This window comes from Myotis daubentonii, chromosome 6, assembly GCF_963259705.1.
Source record: "Myotis daubentonii chromosome 6, mMyoDau2.1, whole genome shotgun sequence".
NCBI classification, from domain to species: Eukaryota; Metazoa; Chordata; class Mammalia; order Chiroptera; family Vespertilionidae; genus Myotis; species Myotis daubentonii.
In genome coordinates, this window is record NC_081845.1 from 78,159,179 (window position 1) to 78,183,914 (window position 24,736).

The 24,736-nt window shown below is 43.1% G+C and overlaps 1 protein-coding gene across 1 annotated transcript; it reads right to left on the bottom strand.

Moving 5' to 3' along the window:
- Positions 1-1,203: 1,203 nt before the first annotated feature.
- On the bottom strand, positions 1,204-9,613 carry LOC132236618 (uncharacterized protein C2orf78-like). The gene is given in 5 exon segments (XM_059699716.1): positions 1,204-2,562; positions 2,565-3,121; positions 3,948-4,668; positions 5,012-5,149; positions 9,572-9,613. Coding segments are annotated over 5 exon segments (2,817 nt in total).
- Between the last annotated feature and the right edge of the window lie 15,123 nt (positions 9,614-24,736).

Genomic DNA, 24,736 nt, shown 5'->3' on the forward strand with positions numbered 1-24,736 from the left:
ACATGGCTGCTTCCCAGGATTTTTCTCTTGGGCTTTGCTCAGTTGATGGTGTTTAGACAAGGCGGCATGTGCAGCCTGGGATCATGCATGAAGCCCTAGCTTACCCTTCAAGTTAATGTTTAGGCTTCTTCTGATGTTTGATCTCATGCACCAGGAGGCTCTGGATGCTGTGTTCTGAAAGCCAGGTAGGTGACCTATGGCCACTTGCAAATACTGAAGCCTTCAGAGATAGGCCTCAAATGGAGGCTTTACTCTACTGCATGCAGTGTGACCTCAGCCCATTACTGAACCTCTCAGGTAAAGTGACACAGGGATACTGGCCTTGCATGTTGTGAAGGTTAACTGAAGTGGTGTATTCATGGGCCTGGGCATAGGTGTGGAGTCAATGATAATTTATTTCCCACGTCCTGTCCTGGGTGGGCCTCCTACTGCAGACATTCACTTCTGTAGGCCCCTGTTATCAGCTGCCCCGGGATAACTCTAAGCCCTTGCCACTCATCTGGTAGATTCCCCTAATTTGTTCGCACTTTCCCCAACCACCATCATATATGCATAAGGCAACCCATACCCATAGGAAATGTGTCCTGAATCTGTTTTCTGAAATACTTATCTAGTGGTCATGAGACATAAGGCCAACTTCCCAAGAGACTTTTTTTCATTTCTCATGGTCAACCTAGACTCACCTTCATCCCTCTCAACTGTATTCAAATTTTCCTCTTTTAACACTAATCTCAGATCCTGCTTCTCACTTCTGCCATATACCCACCTCCTGCTTCTCTTTATAAATCCATAACCTCTCCCCGTTTTTGGCCTTTCTGGCCAAGGCCCAAGTTCCTTTCTTCCCACAGTGCTTACCCCTTGACCCTCATTCACCAATCCAACTTCCAGTTCTTTCCTTATCATGCAGCCTTTGATCCTCATACCCACCAAAGAAAGAGCACAGTTGACAGCATCTCAAAACACAAAATACTTCTTTATTATTAAATGCTAATTTATAATACTTACTCAATTTTAATAAGTTATAAAATATACCAAGATTGAGAAATTTCTTTCTTTCTATCTATCTATCTATGTATCTACCATTCTATCTATCGATCTATCTACCTATCTATGATCTATCTATCTCTCTATGGTCTATCTATCTATCTGTGTATCTATGGAAAAACAGCAGGTACCCAAATGCACCAGTACTCCCAGCATCTCCTACATCACATAGCCATAGTACAGAGAAATGTCCATTTCTTTTTCCCTCTCAATGAAATGCTGCATTCCCCCCAATTTGGCCGCATTCTCACGCTCTAGTTGAGCCTTCCTCTTCATGGCCTCTCGATCTGGCCTCTGCTCATTTGTGATGGGTGTTGACATGGCTGGCCCCCGAACCTCAGATTTCCTCCATGGAATTGGTTGGAGGGCGAAATCCTGGAGTAGATAGTGGTTGTGAGGCTTGAGCGGAGTCTGGGGCTGGCTCACAGCGGAGTGAACAGGCTCCCGCTGGAAAGAAGCACAAGATGAGGTTCTGTAGGGCCCAGGCCTAGAAGCAGGAGGCTGAGGGACACTAGGGCCGTCGCGGTTGTTCAGACCTGGTCCAGCTGAGTTGGACGATATTGGCCGAGCTGATTTGACAGGACCTGTCAAAGATACAGGATTTGGCAGGGATGCATTGACTGCAGCAGGCTTGGCAGGGTTGGTCACAGCAGGCCGACGTGATGCCAGAGACTGTGGCCTGCGAGGAATAGGTCGAACTTGAGGCTTGTCCATGGTTGGAAAAACCAGTGGCACCAGCTTGACCTTCCCGGGAGAAGGCAGCTTGTCCTGGGATGGAGGTGGAGCCCCTTTGTCAGCACTTGCATCTGGTGTTTGGGGATTGACTTGAGTTTTCACAGGACCTTTGCCCTCGCGGGGCGTAACCAGCCATGGTTTGGTAGCTGGGCGTGGCTGGGGGCCTTTGGGGCTGCTTGAGTTTCCCAGGGCCCGCGAGGAAGACAGGTCAGCTTTCTCATCCCTCTTCTTGCCCAGTGCCTGGAAAACCTGCACAGACTCCAGCATGTGCATACCGAGGCTGCTGCGAGGCTTTTTGATGGCCTCTTGTGGCAGCTCAGGATGACTTTTCTTCCTCTTCATCTTGGGAATGGCTGGCTTCTCCTCTGCCTTGACTTTGTTCCCTGACTGCTTCCTCTCCTCAGCTCTCTTGGAGTAGTTTTCCTTGTTTCTTTTGGTGTTTTCCTGCCCATGGCTCTTAGTATTGCTGGTCCTGCTGGCTGCAGCTTTCTGAGGTTTGCTGCTAGAATGCTTGGCCACGTTCGAAGGAGCCCTGCCACCAGCTGCAGCATTGCAAGGAACCAGTTCTCCCACGAACACACAATCTGGGCTCTCGGGCTTGATCTTGGCCTTGGGAGCATCACTGATAGACTCAGAGGCTTTGTGTTTGATCTTCCTGCCTTGATCAGAGCGAGTCTTTCTGGCACTTGGCTTTTTCTGCACTTCGTGCAACTTGAGGCCCCTGGTGTCTTTGGTTTTGATCACCTTGGGTCCTTGGGGCTGATCAAGGTCATCCAAGGAAGAAGGTCATCCAAGGAAGTGAAGACCTGTGGAAGGTGAATACCCTCCACCAGTGTGTCGATGTCTGCAAAACTGTCATTAGATTCAGTCCCATTTTCAGGGGTCCCTTGGTCCTTCAGACTCAGGCTATTCTTTGCCCAACCAGAGCTGTCACAACCAGGCTGCTCCTCTTGGCCAAGGGGATCAGTGCAGGCCAGCACCTGTGGAATGTCAGGGACTTCTAAAGGGAGCAGTGGAGAAGCCTCATTTTCTGTTGGGATCTGGTACCCATTCACGTGCTTGGAAAGCTTGGTTTTAATATTCTCCACATCCTTACTCTCTTTCTGTTCCTGGCTTGGAGCTGGAGGCAGTGCCAGGAGATTCCTAGGACTCTGGACCAGGGGTGCCATTGAAATGTCCCCACTCTGCGGTGGTGGATAACTCTCAAGTACCTGGATATGTCTGTTACTGCCGGACTTGAGGAATTCTTGAGTAGGTGGTAAATAAAATATTTGGCCTGGAAGTTGCAATGCCAGTGAAGTCTCCATCGCTACAATGGAATCAAGGGGAAGTCGGTCAGTCCCTGGTAATAAGATGCTCCCTCAGCACCACCATTGCAACAATCATGTGCCTTCCGACAGTGGGAAAGGCATTCCTACAAGCTCTTTTGCAGGATCATGAACAGCACCGTGTGCTAGGAGATAAACGGCAACTGTTCTGGTTCTTAATGGTGACCATTTGATGTCATTTTTTTTTTAAAGGATTTTCTTTGCATTTCACAGGGTTGTTATAAGTCAAATAAAAAATAAAAGTGATTTTTAAAAAATCTTTCCCATTCTCATATGGAACCCTTGTAATTCTCTCTACTTTCCTGAGTGAATGAAAACACTTCACACCAAGGACTAAGACAGGGAATGGAACTCTTCCTGATGAAGTCTATAAGCAAGGGGAGATGATAGCCTGTTTGCTTTGGACAAGATGTTGGAACACATGATCCTAAATCCAGGTGTCAACTGAGGAAGTGATGGAAAGTTAAATGGGCACTATCACAATAATGTACTGAAAGGCCTTAGAAAGAGACTAAGACAATAAACCAAGGAAGTTTATTGCCGCATTGTAGTACAGGAGGACTCATCATGCAGGGCAGTGGAAAGTGTGGTGTCCCTTGGTATGCTCTGGGAGTTCTCCTCCATGTAGCATCCATGGCTGTTAGTGTCCCACCTTCCCACCTCTGTCAGGTGTCCTCCTAAAGAGTCTGACAATGGAGGGCGTTGACTGAGGGTGGTAGTGGTGAAAGTCACAGGACTTCCATTCTACCTGTCTTGAGGACTCACCACTTCCCAGCTGCAGATTGACCCTAGTTTTGAATGCTGACCTTATTCCTCTTCCTTGTGACTGTTTGGACTCACCTTGAAAACCTGTCTTTGTGATGGGATGAGGAGGCACAGAGTAGCAGATTCCAGAGGTGGAGGCTGGTGGTATCATATTTGTGGACTGAGCCTCCTTTAGCACCACGACCATCCCTGGGTCAGGGGCGGAGGCCCTGCTCTCTGTGTAAGACACAGAGCCATAGGACTGCAGGTAGGGACCACCCTCTTCAGAGAGCAGAGGGTCCATTGTGCCTTGATTGTAGTAACACACATGATTTCCCGCCTGGTAGGGATGTGACAGGCTCTGTCCCTGAATTGGTGCCCCCTGAACAAGGTTGACAGAAAGTGATGGATACTGAGGAGCCATATTATAGGCATCTGAGGGTTGATCACACTGAGACGCCAGAGACATAGAGGAGACAGTTGTGTCCTGGTCAGTGACAGTCACAGTGAAGTTTCTGAGTGATGATGACTTCTTTCCAGTGTCTCCTGTAAGAGCCCACTCAAAAACAGGTGGAATGGAGATAGGGCTCTGGCCTGGAATTCCAGACAACATGGTTGTGCTAGAATGTTGGTAAAAGTAGGCACCACCCATGAGAGGTTGGAAAGAGGTGCCAGAGGCTGATGGCAGGAGCCATGGTGAACTGTTGGCTGGAGCAGAGACATTGTAGAAATTGCAGACACTTCCTGCATTGCTCTCCACAGGAAGAGAGCATTGCAGAGATGTGGAAATTCCAAGGAAAGTTGGATTTTTGGAAGTCTCTGTAGGGAACAAGAGGGTGATGAAAAAAATCAAAGAGATTGATAAACAGTATGTGTGAAAAACAGCATTAGCAACAGCATTGTTGCTTTCGGCCCTAGCTGTTTTGGTTCAGTTGGATAGAGCATTGGCCTGCGAGTCCAGGTTCAATTGCAGTCAAGGGCACAAGCGCAGGTTGCGGGCTCAATTCCCCAGTAAGGGGCCTGCAGAAGGCAGCCAATCAATGATTCTCTCTCATCATTGATGTTTCTCTCTCTCTCTCCCTCCCCCTTCCTCTCTGAAGTCAAGAAAATATATATATCATGTACTGGTGGGGTCCCTCAGCGTGCCTGTGCCTTCTCACAATCCGGGGCCCCTGGGGGGATGCTGGACTGCTGGTTTTGGCCTGAGGGATGTAGTAGTGCACGAAGCAGCAGGTGGACCGGGGAGGAGCCCGAGCCAGGGCCAGGCGCTGAGCAGCGCCAGCTTGGTACTGGTAGCACTGCCGCAGAGGTGGGAGAGGCTCCTTCCACTGCAGCTGCTCCAGCCATGAGCCCAGGTTTCTGGTGCCCATCAGTCAGCTGAGCGGTGCTCCCACTGTGGGAGCACACTGACCAGCAGGGGGCAGCTCCTGCGTTGAGCGTTGGCCCCTGGTGGTCAGTGCCTGTCATACCGGCCAGTCAACTGGTCATTCAGTCGTTTGGTCATTCAGTCGCTTAGGCTTTTATGTATAATATAAAAACTTGAGCAAAAATGTACACAAGACCCAAGTGGGTGGTTCATACATTGTTCTCTAGGCTAGAAGCAACCACTCCCTGACCTATCTCGCTCTTGAACCTACAGTAGTATTGGTTTGTATGCTCTTTCCTAGAATTAAAGCATTTTAGAACCAGAAGTCCTTGGAGAATCCCTGTTCTAGCATTCTCATTTCATGAGTGAGGAAACGACGGTTCGGTTCTCTCCCTATGTTAGTATTAGTACCTGCTTCCATAACCTAAACATCCCCACTGCCTTGCCAGAACTCTGCGCATTACACTGCCAACATGTAAGAGCAATAGAACTTCTGATGCAGATGTTGGTTCGTCCATGGGAAGACAGCACATCTATTGTCATAACAATCTTCAGCGTCTCATTTTGCCTGTGCCCTTCACATGCTCTTCCTATAATTCTCATATAGCTCAATGCAGTAGGTAAACTTAAAGGGTATTTCTTACTGTCTTCATGCCTGATTTCTGATCCTACCTCAGAATGACTGAGAGTGAGTTTCTCAAGAGGTGAGGCACGTGGCAAATGTCAAAGCCTAATAAATTAACTACAAAATGAAGTTCTGTTTCATACATCAGTATCATAAAAGTAAATATTGCCTATTCTATTTTAGTGAATACTGTTAACCAGAAACAACCCTCAATAGGTGACTTTGAGTAAGTTTTTAGTACATTTGGACAGAGGAGATATATCAGTAAAAATTGCATAACAAGCATCACACTGCAATCACTGTTGATGTATATGTGCCTCCTATAAATGCAGACCAATATTTCTGTAAATACTAGTTTAAAGCGGAGAGCAAAGTAAATGAAAAGGAATTCCATTATTGTAATCATTTGTGTTTCTCTGACTATTCCCCAGTAAGTAATAAATACTTAGAGTATTAGACATATATATTTCTATTAATATAAGCTCATAACAAAGAGAAAAGAACAGCTGAAATGTATCATGAAGGTTTTTATATTTATCTTAAAACCTAGATTATCATTATCTTCAATATCCAGGAATGGGATAGTACCCAAAGTCTTAATACCATCATCACTAGATTTCAATTTTTTAAAAAAACCATTAATGTGGGAATCCCCAAGAGAATCCACAAAATTGTTTTTTGAGAAATTATAGATGTGGGGTTGATGCTCTTTTTTTTTTCCGTAAGTAGCTATTACCTGAAATGAGGCAATGGCTGTGTATCAGTGTGCTCTCTGTGTTAGGAAGAAAATAACTTTGAAGATGAAGAGCATCTTTGACTTCGAACATACTATTCACACAAAGGTTGTATTCTTTCTGATACTATGTAGGACATATCTTTCTTTTAGGTCTTTAATTATTTTTTTTACTAGACGAAAAATTGTCATATTTTAAAAATCAGAATCAATTGAAACACTGAAAATTCTGTTATTGCCAGTGCCCTAGATAATCACTGTTCTTAGTTTCTTGTATGTAAGAAACATCATTTCTGAAATACAGTTTTAAATGTTTATTTTGCAAACTGTCACATGCCATCTGTGTTCAGAGAGGCAATAATAAAACACAGGCAACCAAATACGATTGTTTTGCTACACTGCTTTGGCTAGTAGTACCCTACTCCAGCCTTACTTTCTTTCCTATTCTATCAGTGTAAGCATTTGCTGAGATCCACATTACTTTGCCCTAGTCTGAGCTGATTTGACCCTATGCTCTTTCTGCTTTCATTTAAAATCTTTGGTCCCCTCCCATATTCCATTCCAAACTACTCTTTTTGTTCTCATGAGCTCTTTCATGCTCTTCTTTGTAATTTTTTACAGTTTCCCCTCCTTCCTGCTTGTGTATTTCCCTCCCTCTTGGTTCCTGTGGGCCTGTGCTGATGAAACCAGTTCTAATTTTTTTACATTGAAATACTTGCCTTCCTATAGCCCAGTACTCTCCATCCTCTCTCCCTATTTCCTCTGTTATCCTATTTTAGATAGAAAACTCCAAAACCACATGAATATTACTTTTGGAACAGCACTCAATTTAAAATACTAAAGTTGAAACCTTGGTGGTGGGAGATCTTTACACACAAGACATTATATATTTATATATATATGGCTAGTTTTCTAATGACTTAGGTTTTGTTTCTATTGCTGTTGAAACACTCTCAGGAAGTCTTGATTTTATTGTCAACAGGAGTGTTCTTTAAAATTCCATATTAGAAAAGGAAGGGATTAGAGTTCACAACCAATCTAACATCCGAATGTAGCAGATGAGGAAAAAACATTTTTTTGTGAGAGATCCAATGACTTGTCCAAAGTTACATTGCTAGTAGATGTCAAAATCTAAACTGAAATTAGGTCTGCAGACTTCTATATCATATTTCCCCAAATTACTCTATGCTCTTTTGACACTATTGCTAAATTTAGGTACAAATAACAACCCAACGAAAAACTTCAAAAAGGTTCTTTCCTTACCTGACATGGTCAGAGAAGAAGAGCAAATATCAACTGTAGATGCAAGGAATGAAGATACCTCAGTGGCTGAAGCCAAAGAGCACATGTGTCCAGTACGAAGGTCACTGGTCATACTGGCCACTGGTCACTGGTCACCAGTTACTGGTCACTGGTCGGTTGCGATGATCCAAATTTATTTACAGACAACTCCATGGGCACCCCAAGATTCTACCAGGTGGTGGTAGGTTTGGTGGGAGAATGATGTCATAAGCAGGCAGTTTAAAGGGATAGAGAGCCAATCGGGAGGTCAGATTCCCAAGAAGACAAGATTGGATAGAGGGAGCTGTAGGTGAGCTAAAACAACACCTAAATGGCTGAGCTTTCAGCACAGATATGCCAGTGGACAAGACATTTGTTCTAGACTCACTTTCCCAGATTATGATGTTAGGGAAATAATCTCAAAGTTTGTTATAGACATTCATGAATATAATTAACTAGTAGTTAACTTATATTCCCCATATTATATTGTATAACATACATTTATCATTGTATATATTGTTAATATCCTTAGAGAGAATGGAAAGGGACATCCAGGTTGCACAATTACAGTTGTTCTGAAATCATACCGGTCAATCTCATTAGTGAATTTACTGTGGCTTTTGAGGAGCAAAGAGAGAAATTAAGCAGCCCTTTTTGTCGGTTGGTTCAACAGTAAAATGAAGTTTCTTGAGGGCAATTTCTGCTGAATGATGTGGTCCAAGGCTCTTCTCTTGTAGTTTCTTCTGCTTGAATCCTACCTTCCCCGGGTTGGGATGGCCAGGCTAGGTTGACTTGCATCTCCTACTACTCTCATTTTCTCTTCATCTTCATTGTAGTCATTGTTTGTAGAGGAGCTTTGATCTTGCATTCTGACACTCGTGGATGTTATTTCCTGTCCACTTCAGCAGCAGGGTCTTCTTTGTAGTGTCTGATGCTTCCCCCAATGGACTCTGTCCATTCCACGCAAATACCATAGGGCTAGGAGTCAGCTGACTGCAAACCTTTCCTCTTCCAGCCTTTGGTTGCACTTCTTCTGCCCGTAATTTGCTCCCTCGGGTTCCTTGGGCCATGTAGGCATCCTGCCATCCTGCTCTATCATATGTGAGAGGCCTTCACAATATTTTCCTTTTTCCTTCTCTCATAAAGTGTATCCAGTGTGGCAGTTACTGCGGTCTCCTCCCCCTTTGCAAACAGCCACTGTAGAATTTTGGGCCTTTAGGATTCTCTGTCTCCCATGCTTGGGTGCAAGACCAGGCAAAAATGAGGAGGAAAGAATAGTTAGAGAAAGACAACTTCATTCTTGGAAAGTAGGGAACAATCAAGGTGAAAGTATACAGGACAAAAGAGATTCATGTGGATTTTTCAGTTTCTGTGACAAACAAGTTGAGACATTTTGGTCTCATTGTGTATTAACAAAACAGACAATTTATATGTATATGGAGGATGGCTAGGGCAGCAACTTCAAGGAATTCTGTTCACTAGAGAGGATAATCTTATATTATTCACTTTTTTTATGTCATATTACCTCATTTGTATAAATCATTGATGTATTTGCAGAACACAGATTGTTTTTATGCTCTGGTTTTGTCCACATGCCTTTTTCCTGGTCCTATTTTTTAAGTATTTTATTTTAAATTTATCTTTATTTGTGAAAGTATTTTAGATGTCCCTTTTTTTGTTGTTTTTATTTTTTCAACTACACCCTCCACCCATACCCAACCCTCCGAGGCCTTCACCAATCCATTGTCTGTGTCCATGGTTATGTATATCTATCCTATCTAATAAAAGAGAAACATGGTAATTAGCCGTACATCCGCTACCCTTCCCATTGGCTAATCAGGGCGATATGCAAATTCACTGCCAGACAAGATGGCGGCCGGCAGCCAGGCAGCTTGAAGCGAACATGAGGCTCGCTTGCTTCAGTGACAGAGGAAGCCAACGATCCCTGCCTGCCACTGCCGGCCTCTGAGCTTGAAGTTTGAAGCATTGTTACAAATATAGAAGCTAAACAAAACCCCAGAAACCAGCTTTCAGCCAGCCGGGATCTCAGAGCTGGAGTTGAAACACTGTTTCGATTATAGAACCCAAACAAAACCAGATACCTGCTTTCAGCAGCAGAGGCCTAAGAGCTGGAGCCAAGCCTCAGAGCTAAAGCTGGCCCAGAATAAAAAAAAAGAAGAAGAAGAAGAAAAGGAGCGGTTGGGAGCTTCAGTCACCCCCAGCCTGAAAACAGCCCTCAGCCCCTCACCCAGACTGTCCAGGCACCCCAGTGGGGACCCCCACCCTGAAGGGTGTGTGACCAGCTGCAAACAGCCATCATCCCCTCACCCAGGCTGGCCAGGCACCCCAGTGGGGACCCCCACCCTGATCCAGGACACCCTTCAGAGCAAACCAGCTAGCCCCCACCCGTGCACCAGCCTCTATCCTATATAGTAAAGGGGTAATATGCCTCCCAGCACCGGGATCAGCGGAGCCGCGAGGCCTCCCGGCACCAGGATCAGCGTCACAGGGGGCAGCGCCCAAACCCCCTGATCGCCCTGAGGCTCTGTGTGTGACAGGGGGCGGGGCCACAACCTCCCTATCCACCCTGCTCTGTTCGTGACAGGGGAAGGTGCCCCAACCCCCCTGATGGGCCCTGCTCTGTGAGTGACAGGGGGCAGCGCCCCAACCCCCTGATTGGCCCTGCTCTTTGCGTGACAGGGGGTGGCACCACAACCTCCCCAATCAGCCCTACCCTGAGCATGACTAGGGGTGCCATCGCAACCTCCTGATCCACCCTGCTCTGTGCATGACAGTGGGCGGCGCCCCAACTCCTCAATCAGCCCTGCTCTGAGCCCGACCAGGGGCTGCACCTAGGGATTGGGCCTGCCCTCTGCCACCCGGGAGCAGGCCTAAGCCAGCAGGTCATTATCTCCCGAGGGGTCCCGGACTGCGAGAGGGCACAGGCCGTGCTGAGGGACCCTCCCTCCCCCCTGAGTGCACAAATTTTTGTGCACCAGGCCTCTAGTATCCTATCTAATAATAGACAAAGATTCAAATTGACCGTACCTCTCTATGCCTACCATTGGCTAATCAGAACGATATGCAAATTAACCACCAACAAAGATGGCGGTTAATTTGCATACGTAGGCACAAAGAGGAGGAGCGAAGAATGAAGGTGGCTCCGACCCGAGCAATGAGGGGCTTGAAGGCGGCTCTGGCCAGAGCAGCGAGGGCTTGAAGGTGGCTCCAGCAGGAGCGAAGGCCTGGGTCCCAGGTGCTGGAGGAAAACCAGTGCTGGCAGCCAGGGGAAGGGAAGGCCTATTGCATGAATCTTTTCATGCAACAGGCCTCTAGTATATATATAAAAGCCTAAGCAACTGTCTGACTGTTTGACCATTTAACTGGTAGCTATGATGGGCAATGACCACCAGGGGGAAGATACTCCCATTGGTAGCTATGATGTGCACTGACCACCAGAGGGCAGATGCTCAATGCAGGCTTCTGAGCTGCAGTGACTTGGTAGCTGAGGTTCTCAGGTGTCGCACCCGGAACCAGAGAGGAGGGAGCCCGATTCCGGAGTGCGTCACCCGAAAACTGCCCTCTTGCAATCCAAGACCCCTCGGGGGATGTTGGAGAGCCGGTTTCGGCCTGATCCCTGCAGGCCAGGCCAAGGGTGTCTAGTATGTATATAAGTTCCCCCATTTATCAACCCCCAACAACCCACCTAGTCCTGCTTTTTACTGAAATTACACAGTCTGTTCCATGCTTCTGTATCTCTGGATGTATTTTGTTCATCAGTATTTTGTTCTTTAGATCCCACATATGAGTGGGATCATGTGGTACTTATCTTTCTCTGACTGGATTATTTCACTTAGCATAGCATGCTCCAGGTCCATCTATGCTGTTACAAATGGTAAGAGTTCTTTCATTTTTTCAGCCATGTAGTATTTCATTGTGTAAATGTACCACAGCATTTTTATCTACTCATCTGCTGATGGGCACTTGGGCTGTTCCCAAACCTTAGTTATTATAAATTACACTGCTATGAACATATGGGTGTATATATCCTTTCTTATTGGTGTTTCTGGTTTCTTAGGATATATTCCTAGAAATGGGATCACAGGGTCATATGGGATTTTCATTTTTAAATTTTTGGGGAAATTCCATACTGTTTTCCACAGTGGCTGTACCAGTGCATTCCCACCAGCACCCTACTCATATTTTTAAAGATTCTACCATTATAAGACATATTGCATGTTTTTCTCTAGATGAATTTACTTTGAAGCATCATAAACTGGCTTGATCTGATGGATTTTGTGGATAAACTTAAAAAGGGGTCTGTGAAAAAGGACATTGTGGTGAGTTATGCTGTGCACACAAGCATAAGGAACAGATGGGTATATTCACCCCGACTTGACCTGGGTTGCCTCTGTGTTTCTTCCCCTGGTTAGTGCTTTTCTCACTAACCCTATTGTGACTGTGAGAAGACAGGGCTGAGTTGCTAACCCAGTCTTCTACAAGGTGGGGCAAAAGTAGGTTTACAGTTATTTGTATGGAAAATAATACAATAATGAATAAATCATCATACAACTATAAAGTCTGTGTTTCCAATTCTCACAGCTGTAAACCTACTTTGCTGTCTATGGAGTAAGCTGGTTTTGGGAAGGAAGTCTATGGATCTAGTCATTTTTTCTTGATGGTAAGCTTTTAGGGTGCCTAAACCAATCTATCTGGGGCTTTTTTAGTGTCAATGAGTAGGAAGTGTGTAATACAAGAGCCCACAATATGATAGCTCATACAGATGGGATCTACAGAGAGACATATTTCATTTATAGGCCAACTTTTCCTTTTATGAGATATGAGTTTTTTCAAAGATGGGGTATCTAAGAACAAATTACAATGTAGAGATAGGGCTTAAACTGATGGATGTTTTTCAGTGTTTTTCTCTAAGCTTCATACCTCACACTGCCAACTTCTTTGATACTAGTATGTGATGTGAGACTAACAATATGTGCTAAAGATCTGCAAACCAGGTCAGTCTCTCTTTTTTGTATGTTCCCTTGGATATCAAGGGAATTCATAGCTATTACAGGTTAGAATGGGTGGCATAAGATTTAGGGAAGTTTTGTAAGATAAATCCTGGTAGCAGTAAAATGTTTACATGTTAAATGAGCTCTAACTTTCAAAATTCTACCCAAACTAAACCTAAATTATGCCATTCCTGGTTCCCATCCTCTATAACTATTTTCTCTATACAGTTATAGCCATTTAACTTTAGCTGGTGGGCTCAGCTTCATCTTAACCTCTAAAAAAATCTTAAATATAGGAGGAGGAACCTAAGGAAGTTTAGTTCAACACTCTAAAACTTAGCATCTAGCTCTACCCTGACCCAGTCTTTTTTTAAATACTTAGGCTATTGTCTTGTCCCATAAACACACTTCTTGTACTTTGTACCCATTAGGATAATTAGAGCTTGTCTTAATCAAACATACCTAGTCCACCTACCCCTGAGCTCTTATTACTCTCACTTTTGACTTAACTAAAGATTGAATTCCCTCAAACCCTTGGATGGTACTTGGAGCCCTTCCAGATACTGCTAGGTTTTATAGAGTCAACTACTACACTGCTTGGTGCTCCAAATATCCTTTGCTCTTAAATTTTCCATTCCACTGTACTACATACCTAGTAAGACATTCTTTTACCTCATGTTGGATCCACTCCCATCCAAAGACCTAATCTTTGCTAGTTCCCATACTTTCTGGAAATCCTATTGTGCCTAGATCTAGATTTTCTTGTGTCAACTATAACTGAGTTTGTTCCCATCTCAAGCTTGTGTCATTTAGCAAATAGGAAGTACTAGGCCAGTATTGTTTTTGTAGTTTTTGATAGGTTAATGCCATAGTTTATATATTGTCAAGTCTATAGATATATGTACCAATATTTTAGCTACTACATGTCTATTATATATTTTTCATAAATTCTAAAGGAATGCTTTATGTTTTAGCACCAAATTTGAATGTGCCTAATTATAAATTTGCAAACTGTGCTGTGCTAACTTACAAAATTTTTAAACATCCATATACGAATATTAACCCATTTTTAATTGTGTGGAAGCTTTCAGAATTGTAAATGTATGTGGCTATAAACTTGGTTAGAATATGATTGTCTCAGATAAAAAAGAGAAATAAACTTTTCACCTCTCAATAGACATAAAGCAATCAACATGTACAGCACAGTGTAAGTCTGCTTGAGAGCAGCAATGACAGCTCTTTCAAAACAACTTGTATAAGTCCCTTGGGAGCCCCCCTTTTTCTGTCATTATAAACTCAGTTCTTTTCTTTTTGTCTTTAGAACACAATTTTGATTTCCATCAATATCTGTATGTCCTGAATTGCAATTCCTAAGATCCCCAAATAAAGCTTCTATTTATCTTGCAGCTCTAGGTCCAAATGGATTGACATAATATGGTGTTAGAAGTGGGATCCAGAATGACTTCCATCCTTCTCCAATGCCTTCATGGATTTGAATAAGGTACCTCCAAGAGTCCATTGCACTCTGTCATCTCCTGAATGGTCCTGAATTGTTGGGGGTAAGTCTTCCTGGACCCTAATCTCCCATTTTAGTTGAATTTTAGGCTCTATTTGTGTGTTCTCTGTTACTAGATTTTTGCTTATGGGACTTAAAATGCCTATATGGCGAGTAGTTACTCTTTTAAAAATGATAAGTTCACTTTGTAATTCCTAGACAGCCACTTCCTGGAACTGTTGATGAATTTATATATAAAAATTATTGGCCCTCCGCCTGCAAATTTCTCTCTCACTGGTCCATCATTATCTGTGACAATTTATAGTTCAACTGTTCAACTTAGGCTCTTTAGAACTCCCCGAGTTAGTCTGTCTGCACAGTCAATTGGAAAAAGACTACAAAACTAAGCAATCTGAATGGAAAGCGTACATTAATTGGCATTTTGAGGTCTTCAAACATCAAAAATTGCTTCCTCCCAAATTACAAATCCTAAATTAACCAAAGCAAATTCAGAGTTGTCTCAGATACTGACTAAACTTGAGGAGACTTCTAAAAGTTCTGATGTCTCCTTACCTACACCTTCTACTCCTCTTTACCCTTCACTTGCTGAACTCCCATTTTTAAATTGGGCTTCTCATACTGCTCCACTTAAAATTAAACTGCCGGATATAACAACCCTATGAGAGATTTTTTCTGTCAAGGCTGAGAAGCCATGGAGAAAGCCTCAAAGCTGGCCAAAAAGCTTAATGAAAAGATATCTGAGGCTTTTCCTCAAGTTATTGATTGGAAGAGAATTAAAAAATGTGTTAAAAAACAAACAAAATGAAACTGTTTTTGATTAGCATGACAGATTTGAAAGCATTTTTAAACAGTATTTCAGCATAGATGAAGTCAGTGATGATATATTACTGCTTCCTTTTTTAAAAATATGTTTTTATTGATTCAGAGAGAGGAAGGGAGAGGGAGAGAGAGAGTAGCATCAATTGGCTGCCTTCTGCACGCCCCCTACTGGGGATTCAACTGGCAACCCAGGCATGAGCCCTGACCGGGATTCAAACTGTGACCTTCTGGTTCATGGGTCAACGCTCAACCACTGAGTCACACCGGCTGGGCCCTCAGTGCTTCTTAATTCAGCCTTTGCTGAGGGTCTACAAGATGAACTTGAACAATGGGTAAAAAACTATAAATTAATTGGGCCATCATGAAAACCCATGATTTAGTGAACTATCTGAGCAGCTCACCCTAGCTGTCCAAAAGATCCGAAAAAGAAAGCTTTATAAGCCCTAAATGCCCAAATTCAGGCAACCCAATTAATGAGCCTAAAATTACTGCAATTGATGGCTAAATCTGTCTATCTAGGTTCCAAACACAAACAACCATTCAAAGGGGTTTGTAATTATTTCAGAAATCCTGGACTTTGGGGGAAAAAAGATTATTTAAAGCTCAAAAGACAGTTACAAGGCCAATAAAATGTGTGAATCCTCCTCAAGGATTCCAATCTATGTTTTCTCAGCACTAAGGTTGCTCCAAGGTTCAAAAGATTTTCCCAAGGTTTCTAACAAATTATTTCGGAGAAATTGATCTAACTATTGGAAACGAGGTAACCAAGGCCCTGGTAGACACCAGAGCCACTTATCAGTTCTTATCCCCATCAGCCTTACCATTTCCCTTCCTCAGAGTACTGAAACCATACAAACAGTGGAGGTTTTCAAGCAACCCATAATGTCTCCAAATCCCTTCCAGTTCCCTTTCATCTTGGACCTATTCAATGAACCCACCAATTTCTTTTGGTTCCCTCTGCCCCTACTCATCTCCTAGGATGAGATTTTCTTGAAAGCTCACACAGCCTATATTTCCTTCTCTCAGAAGGTAGAAATATTCTTACATCTTGAACTTTAAAAAAAAAATTTATCTTTATTGTTGAATGCATTACAGATGTCCTCACGCCCCCCCACCCCCACCCCATTCACTCCCTCCACCCTACCCTGGCTGCCCCAAGGCCTTTACCACATTTAAACTTATGACCCTCAAGAGGACTTGTTCATGGACTCAGTCATAGCTATTCTAGTTTTTTGGTTTTTTTTCAGTCACCTTAACTGACCCAAGTTCTCTTTTAGATTCCGTTCCAAATAAACATTGGTCAAAAAAATGCCACTGACATCAGTCACATTTATTTTATACCAGGGATGAAAATTCAAATTGACACAAATAAATCTCTGCCCAACATTTGTCAATACCCTTTAGATTCAGAGGCCATTGAAGGAATCAGACATATCATTAAGGAATATCTCAAACCAGGCCTCATCATTCCTTGAATGAGCCCTTGTAACACCCCTAACCTTCCTGTTAAAAAATCTTATGGGAGGGCATGAGGATTTGTTCAAGATCCAAGAGCCAGAAATAACATAACCATACCTCAACACCCAGTTGTACCTAATCCTCAACCTTACTCTTAGCCATACCATTAAAAAGTAAGTTTTTTCCGGTTACAGATCTTTATAGTGCATTCTTCAGTGTTCCTGTTGATTCTGAAAGCCAATTATCATGCACTTTCACACAGAAAGGACAATAATATACTTGGACAGTAATGCCTCAGAGCTACACTGGAAGTCCAACTTACTTTTCCCAAAATTTGAAGGCACATATTGCCAACAGAGAAGTCTATACCTGTCCACTCTTTTATAATTTGTGGACAGTTTCCTCCTCCATTCATCTTCTGAGTAAGCGTCCCTAGGAGATAGCCTCCACTGAAAAGGAAAATGGGGGCAGGTGGTGAGGGGTCTTGCAACCTAGTTCAGTATCTGGTTAAAACTGTAGTCTTACTTCCCCACTGACTGACTTGGGTGGAGCTGCAGAACCTAACTCCAGGGCCCCACCACAGCTGACTTGGGTGGAGCTGCGGGGACCCTCAGGGGCCCGCCACAGGAGGAGATATATAGGTCAGAGCCTCCCCATGAGTTCAGTTCAGGCTTTGGATCCGGAATTTGCTGGGCTAGCAGATCAGCGAATTAAGGTTAAACTTTCCTCCCTCAGAGTGCTGGCTGATCATTCTCCCATGCATTCTGCCACAACACCACCTCTTTTGAGAACGAGAAAAAAAAACGGGGGGGAGAGAGCATAAAATATTTAGAGAAACTTCAGTCAGTAAAACTCAAGTTAACTATATGGGGCATTTAGTTACTGATAAAGGTCTCCTCTTGGATTCTTACAGGATCCAGGGCATTTTGACTTCTCCTATTCCCAAGACCAAAAGACAACTCAGGGGGTGCTTAGATTTGGTCAGATATTGTAAAAATTGTCTTTCTATTTTTTCTGTCATGGCTCAACATTTATATTTTCTTCTCAAGGCTGACCAGACAGAGCCCCTCACATGGACAGAGGAATCCCATGTCCTTCCTCTTCAATGAAATAAAAGGCAGTGTTTATCATCTGCCTGCTTTTGAATGTCCTAATTATCAATTGCTGTTTTCCCTTTGTGTCCATGAAAGAGAGGGAAATGCCTTAGCTGTCTCAACCCAAAGACATGAAAGCCAACACAGACCCATTGGATACTATAGTCAACAATTAGATATGGTGCCTAAAGGTCCCCCTCCCATTGTGGCCCCTGCCAATCTGCTACAGCAAGTAGAAGAGCTAATAATGGGCTTCCCACTGGCTCTTTCTGTGCCTCATAAATGGAAGCCTTTCTTAACTCTCATCACACTCAGCACCTCTCTGTGAGCAGACTGACCTCCTAGGAAGTTGTTTTATTATCGTTTTCTAAAGTGACTATTGCTCACTGTTAGACTCTACTACTCTCCTTTCTGTGCCCTTCCCATGAAACCCCTTACAGCTGCCTGGCATGAGGATACTACTAACTCCTCAAATTGATTTACAGGAAACATCTCTTCAAAATGCTAAATTGGTTTGGTTTACTGATTTTTCCCCCCTAAAATATGAAACAGGTTACTATCAAACAGGCTATGCAGTTGCCTCTCTAAATGAAACCATTGAGGCCAGTCCAATGCCCTGGGCAACTTCTGCTCAACATGCAGAGCTCTGTGTATTACTTCAAACTTGCAATTTGGCAAAAGGTAAAACAGCTTACATTTTACTGACAGTGGGTACACCTTTGATGTGGCCCATGATTTTGGTATACTCTGGAAACAGAGGATACTTGACTTCTTTCAGACAAAAGATAAAAAACAGTTCTTATGCTTTAGAACTCTTAAAGGCTGGTCAGCTACATAAGTCTTTAGGAATCATAAAAATCCCTGGACATTCAATAGCAAACATGGAGGAAATTAGAATTAACCATTTGATTGATACTACTGCTAAGTTAGCAGCATTAAAACAGTCTGAACCCCTAATGGAAGTACCTGTGCTACACACTAAAGCAACTGGGGATTTAGAAGATAACATTACGTTGGGTGATCACTTTGTAAGTTATACAGACATCTAATCATTATTGTACACCTGAAACTAATATAATATTGTATGTCAACTGTAAATGAAAAATTAAAGTATTTGAAGAAAAAAGAGCCCGACTGGCATGATTCAGTGGTATGAACCAGGAGGTCACAGCTCGATTCCCAGTCAAGGCACATGCCTGTGTTGCAAGCTCGATCCCCAGTGTGGGGCATGCAGGAGGCAGACAATTAATGATTCTCTCTCATCATTGATGTTTCTATCTCTATCTCCCTCTCCCTTCCTCTCTGAAATCAATCCTATATAATAAAAGGGTAATACGCAAATTGACCCTAACAGCAGAATGACTGGGAATGACTGGTCACGATGACACACACTGACCACAGCGGGCAGATGCTCAATGCAGGAGCTCAATGTCAGTGTGCTCCCACAGGGGGAGCTCTGCTCAACCACAAGCCAGGCTGCCAGCTGCCAGCACAGTGGTGGTGGCAGGAGCCTCTCCCGCCTCCTCAGCAGCGCTAAGGATGTCCGACTGCAGCTTAGGCCTGCTCCCCGCTGGCAAGTGGACATCCCCCGAGGGCTCCCAGGCTGCCAGAGGGATGTCTGACTGCCAGCTTAGGCCCGATCCCCCGGGAAGCAGGCCTAAGCCAGCAGGTGGACATCCCCGAGGGGTCCCAGACTGCGAGAGGGCACAGGCCGGGCTGAGGGACCCCCTCGAGTGCAAAATATATTTTTAAAAAAGCAAAAAAACAAAACAAAACAAGAAAAACGCAGGTATAGTCTGCTATCTCTTTTCCCAGGTTGCAAATACTCTTGGTGATAATGCCGAAATTTCATAAAATGTGTGTATCTCTCAATATAATTTTTCCTGTCCTGTGTTATACAGGAAAAGTTTGTTTTACATCGAGCTAAAAACAAGATTTTAAATAAAATGAGAGAAAAAGTGTCCCAAGTGACAACAAAAAACAACCACCCACAAATAAATAATAAAAGATAACATTATGGAAGTATAGCATTTAGCTGTTCAACAAATTAGCAAAAAATGGTTGGAACCAGGCTGTAAGTTTGACCCTAGAAGAAACTTATGTGGGTCCAAATGTTTGACCACTTCTCCCTGATTGCATGCAACATCATATATCACAGTGTGTATATGACTTAACTCACTGGAACACTGACAAAATGGTTTTATGGGGAAAACAATACTACTGGAAACCATCTCCAAAGATAACTTCTCAGGTATATCCAAAATGCCAAATCTGCCCAAAGCACAATCCTGGAAGGCCCATTCATATTCTGTGAGGCATTTAATGGGGCATTTTTCCCTGCCTTTCATCCCCTTGAGGTCTGGAAAATTGACTTCATTCATTGCCTCCTTCTCCAGAAAGCTCATGATGCTCACAGGGTGAAAACATTTCTATGTTACAGAGCCCAGCTTCAGCAGTAAGTAAAATACTCTTGGAAACTATCTGCCCCACTTAGAGAATTAATCCCCTCAGAGCTCCACAGTGACCAGGACACTCATTTCACAGAACCAATTATACAATCTGTTTGTAAGATCCAGTTGATATTGCAACATTTCCATTGTGCTTATCATTCCCTGTCCTCTGGTGTTTTAAAACCGACTAATGCCGTAATCAAAATTCAGTTTGCAAAACTGATACAGTCCGTTAATCTGCCTTGGCCTCAGGCTCTTCCTTGGCATTGCTCACCCTAAGATCTATTCTCTCCAAGTGATGGCTCAGTGATCCAGGTCCCTTCCATCTTGTTGCATGGCCCTTCAACACATGGCCTCTGAGGTCAACGTGAACGGGAAGAGAGTTCAGTAAAGGCACCTGAACACTTTAGACTTCCAAGCCCTGAGTGTTTCATGCGTCACTTTCACTCACATCCAATAGACAGAATTGATCACACAGCCCATCTAGTTTCAAGGGAGGCTTGGAAACAGAAGCCCAGACAGGTATCAGTGCACACCCATAGTTTCTGCCACAAAAAATAAAAATAAAAAACCAGGACCCAAAGGAGTGCCATGATCTCATTATGACCATTGTGTTAATGTTGACAGAACTAAGACCAGATTCCAGATAAGATGACCTATTGGGTTAAATGTGGTCTATGGTGGTATTGGACGCCTTCCATGGCCTGGGCATTCCGCCATCCTTTTCTGCTATTCCTCACCCGACAGTTACCACCCCAATAAAACAAAGCTATTTATAGTTCCCCATGCCCACTTAGTCTTTTATCTTTGCTCTTGCTGCCCCTTACATAGGCATGAATTTATTCTTCTACTTCTTCACTCCTTGTCTACTATTCTTTCAGTCTTAACAGAAACATTTGTTCCTCCAGGAAGCCAATCCCAAGTTCCTGATGCCTCACTCCCCAAATTGGGTTAGGAGCTTCCTGCGCTCCCACATTGTCCTGTTTGTATCTCTAACATCATAGATGCTAAAGGTTCTATCATTATTCATTTGTGATTCTATCTCATGAACTAGACTGGGTACTTCTTGTAAGCAAAGGACATCATTTAAAATTTTTAAATTAGCATACAGTAAATCTGACTTGTGTACAGTTAATGAAATTTAACAACTGTATATTTATATTAGAGTCCCAATTTTCCTGGTTCATGGTACACTGAATAATTTAAGCTTATGTTATGAGACTCTGGGTCTTGTTTAAATCCTGTGGAATATTGAGACTTTTGTTTTAGCACAAAGCCTGGTACACAGAAGGGACTTAACAGATGCTCATTGACTAAACAAAGTGAATGAATGAATGAGTGAACAAATCAAAATTGTGTCATTTATTTATAAATAACACAGGAATCAATACTATCTTTCCAAAGAACAAACTTCTGAAAACCATGGCATGGTGGCCTCCTCTCTTCCCTTCCTGAAAGAGTGGGGAATACTACACAGAGAGGATCTAACCAAAGTTAATAAAAAATTATTTTTCTTGTTGACTCTTTAAGTCATGTAAGCATTTTCAATACTCAGAGTTGCTATGCCTCTGGAAAGGGTCTGAATGGCACAGGTATGAACAGACTTTCTTAAACTCTATACCTCCCTTGTTTGTTCTGGGATTAAAACAAAATAAAATGAAACTGACAGAGTACTTCCTTTACTTGCACTTGTTTACAGTCTAGTTACCACCCAAAGGGACTGAATTGTATGTTGAAAAAGAACACATGTGGAGCTCTGTTGTTCTTTCATCTCCTTCTAAATAGTCTGCATATAAATTATTGGATGCATTTACAACCAGAATACTAGAAACCCCCAAGTATGTGTGGGTTTTGTTGTTGTTGTTTTTTAAATGTATCTTTATTGTTGATAGTATTACAGATGTCCCCTCCCCGCCCCCACTGACCCTCTCCTTCCTGCTCCCTTCCCCTCTCCAGGCCTTCACCAAACTATTGTCTGTCCATGAGTCATGCACATATGCATATAAATTCATTGGTTAATCTCTTCCTGCTCCCCTTCTTTCCCTCTGAAATACATCAGTCTTTTTCATGCTTCAATACCTCTGGATCTTTTTTTGATCATCAGTTCATTTTGTTCATTAGATTCCACATATAACTGAAATCATGTGATATTTGTCTTTCTTTGACTAGTTTAATTCACTTAGCATAATAACTTTCCAGGTCTCTCCATGTTGTCGCAAGGGTAAGAGTCTTCTTTTTTTGTAGCTGCATAGTATTTCGTTGTGTAAATGTACCACAGTTTTTTAATCCATTCATCCACTGATGGGCACTTGGGCTGTTGCCAGATCTTAGCTATTATAAATCACACTGAGGTGAACATAGGGGTGCATATATTCTTTCTGATTGGTGTTTCTGACTTCTTAGAGGATATATTCCTAGAAGTGGAATCACTGGGTCAAATGGCAGTTCCATTTTTAATATTTTAAGGAAACTGTACACTACTTTCCTTAGTGGCTGTACCAGTCTGCATTCCCACTAATAATGTACTTTTTTCCCACATCCTTGCCAGCACTTGTTGTTTGCTGATTTATTGATAATAGGAATTCTAGCAGATGTGAGGTGGTACCTCATTTATGTTGTAATTTGCATCTCTGATGATTAGTGACATTGAGCATTTTTTCATATGTCTCCTGGCCATTTGTATGTCCTTTTTGTAGAAGTGTCTATTCTGGTTCTGTGCCCATTTTTTAATTGGATTGTTTGTCTTCCTTTTGTTGAGTTGTATGAGTACTTTATAGATTTTTGAAATTAGGCCCTTATCAGACGTATCATTGCATCAGATGTATCATTTCTCCCATGCAATGGGTGCCCTTTTCATTTTGATGCTGCTTTGTTTTGCTGTGCAGAAGCTTTTAATTTTGATGTAGTCCCATTTGTTTATTGTTTTAAAAAAACATGTATTTTAATCGCAGGCTCATTGATTTCTGCCTCTTTAATCCTAGGCCACTCTGACCCCTGCCTGCAGAACTTAGCTGACGAGTCCAAAGTGAAATTGACTCTAGCTCATCGTTTCCATTCTTGAATTGGCTTTGACAGGGAACACAGGAGTCAATGGGAACTCTGTATATGGATGGCATTCCCAGGAGAATCAGGAAGGGGCTGATGATTCATGATATAACACATCCCAAAGGGACTCGGCTTCCCTTTTAATTTTGTAGCCAAGTGAGGAATTTTGAAAACTGATGCTGAAGAGGACAAAATTCCCATCATGAGCTAAGCAGGGTCCCTGACACGGAGGAAACATGAGCTTCTGAGAACCAGGATACCGTTCTCTTTACATAGAGACCATGCTGGCGGAGAAGGGCACCCGGCCAAGAAGATTGCTCACCCTTTTTAGTGCGCTCTCATGCACACCTGACCCCCTGTCTGAAGAACCTTTTCACTCAGTCTGATTCCATAAGAAGGAGTCGACTATCTGCTCTGAGTTATCAAATGCCATTTCTCTCGGAGGCTGCTTTTCTCTGCGTCCTTTTTGTTCTCCCTGGGAGCGTTAGCTTTTTTAATGGCTTTTCCTGTCCCAGTTTAACACAGGTATGAATTGCATCCATATCAAGAGTTCTCACTTATGGCAGGTTTGGCACCAAATGGAGAAGTTAAAACCCTCTACAAGTCAAACTCAGGTCCAGGGGGATTCAGGGAACCATTCACACACTTTGACGCAGTGGTTTTGGTTCTATCCAAGCTTTGTATTACTACAACCTGGCATGTATTGGGGATGCAAGAATTTTTATTGACGTGGGGCTGGTCTGGCCACAGAATCCACTCCCTACACCCACCCATGCAATCCCAAAGGCCCAGTGACCTATATGACCTCTGGTCAGCTATTACGTGGCCTGAGGTAACTACCAGAGATGGCCCCCGTGGGGGCACGTTGGTCCTGTAAAGACCCGGTCTCTGTTGGAGGAGCTCCCTGCCTCCTTTTCGTTCCAGTTGCTCCTGGGAATGTTTGTTCTTTCATTTACATCTGGATTCAGCTAATGGGAAAGAGAATGACACTACGTTGGGGTTTTTATTCTTCCTTTATTCCTTCTCTCCTCCCCAATGCAGAGAAAGGTAGGTGAGCATCATAAATGCATCTTCACTGCCAGTACTGCGAGTCCCAAAACGTCCTTTCATTGTAGCGGTGTCCCCCTTGTAAAAACTGCACAAGGAAAGCATTTTGGGGTAGGAAATTAGAATAGAGAGATAAAAAGATAAAAGGAACACCCCAAAAATGTTTCCTAATAAAAAGGCCAGACTTCTCAGTTACTTCCCTCTGTTTGGCCTCTCTGAGACTCAGTTCCTGCTCACTTTCATAAAGTATTGCTCCGTGGGCCCCAACAGTGCCCCTAGCAACCAGCATAGGTTGTTTTAAGGAATGTGTTCTCCCAAATAAAGTTCAAAAGGAACATGTATCCCAAATACAATAAAATATTCTAATGGACAATTTAAACAGCTCTCTTAAAGGGAAGTATACCTTGATACTACTTCTTAGGGTGGCGTCCTCTGACCA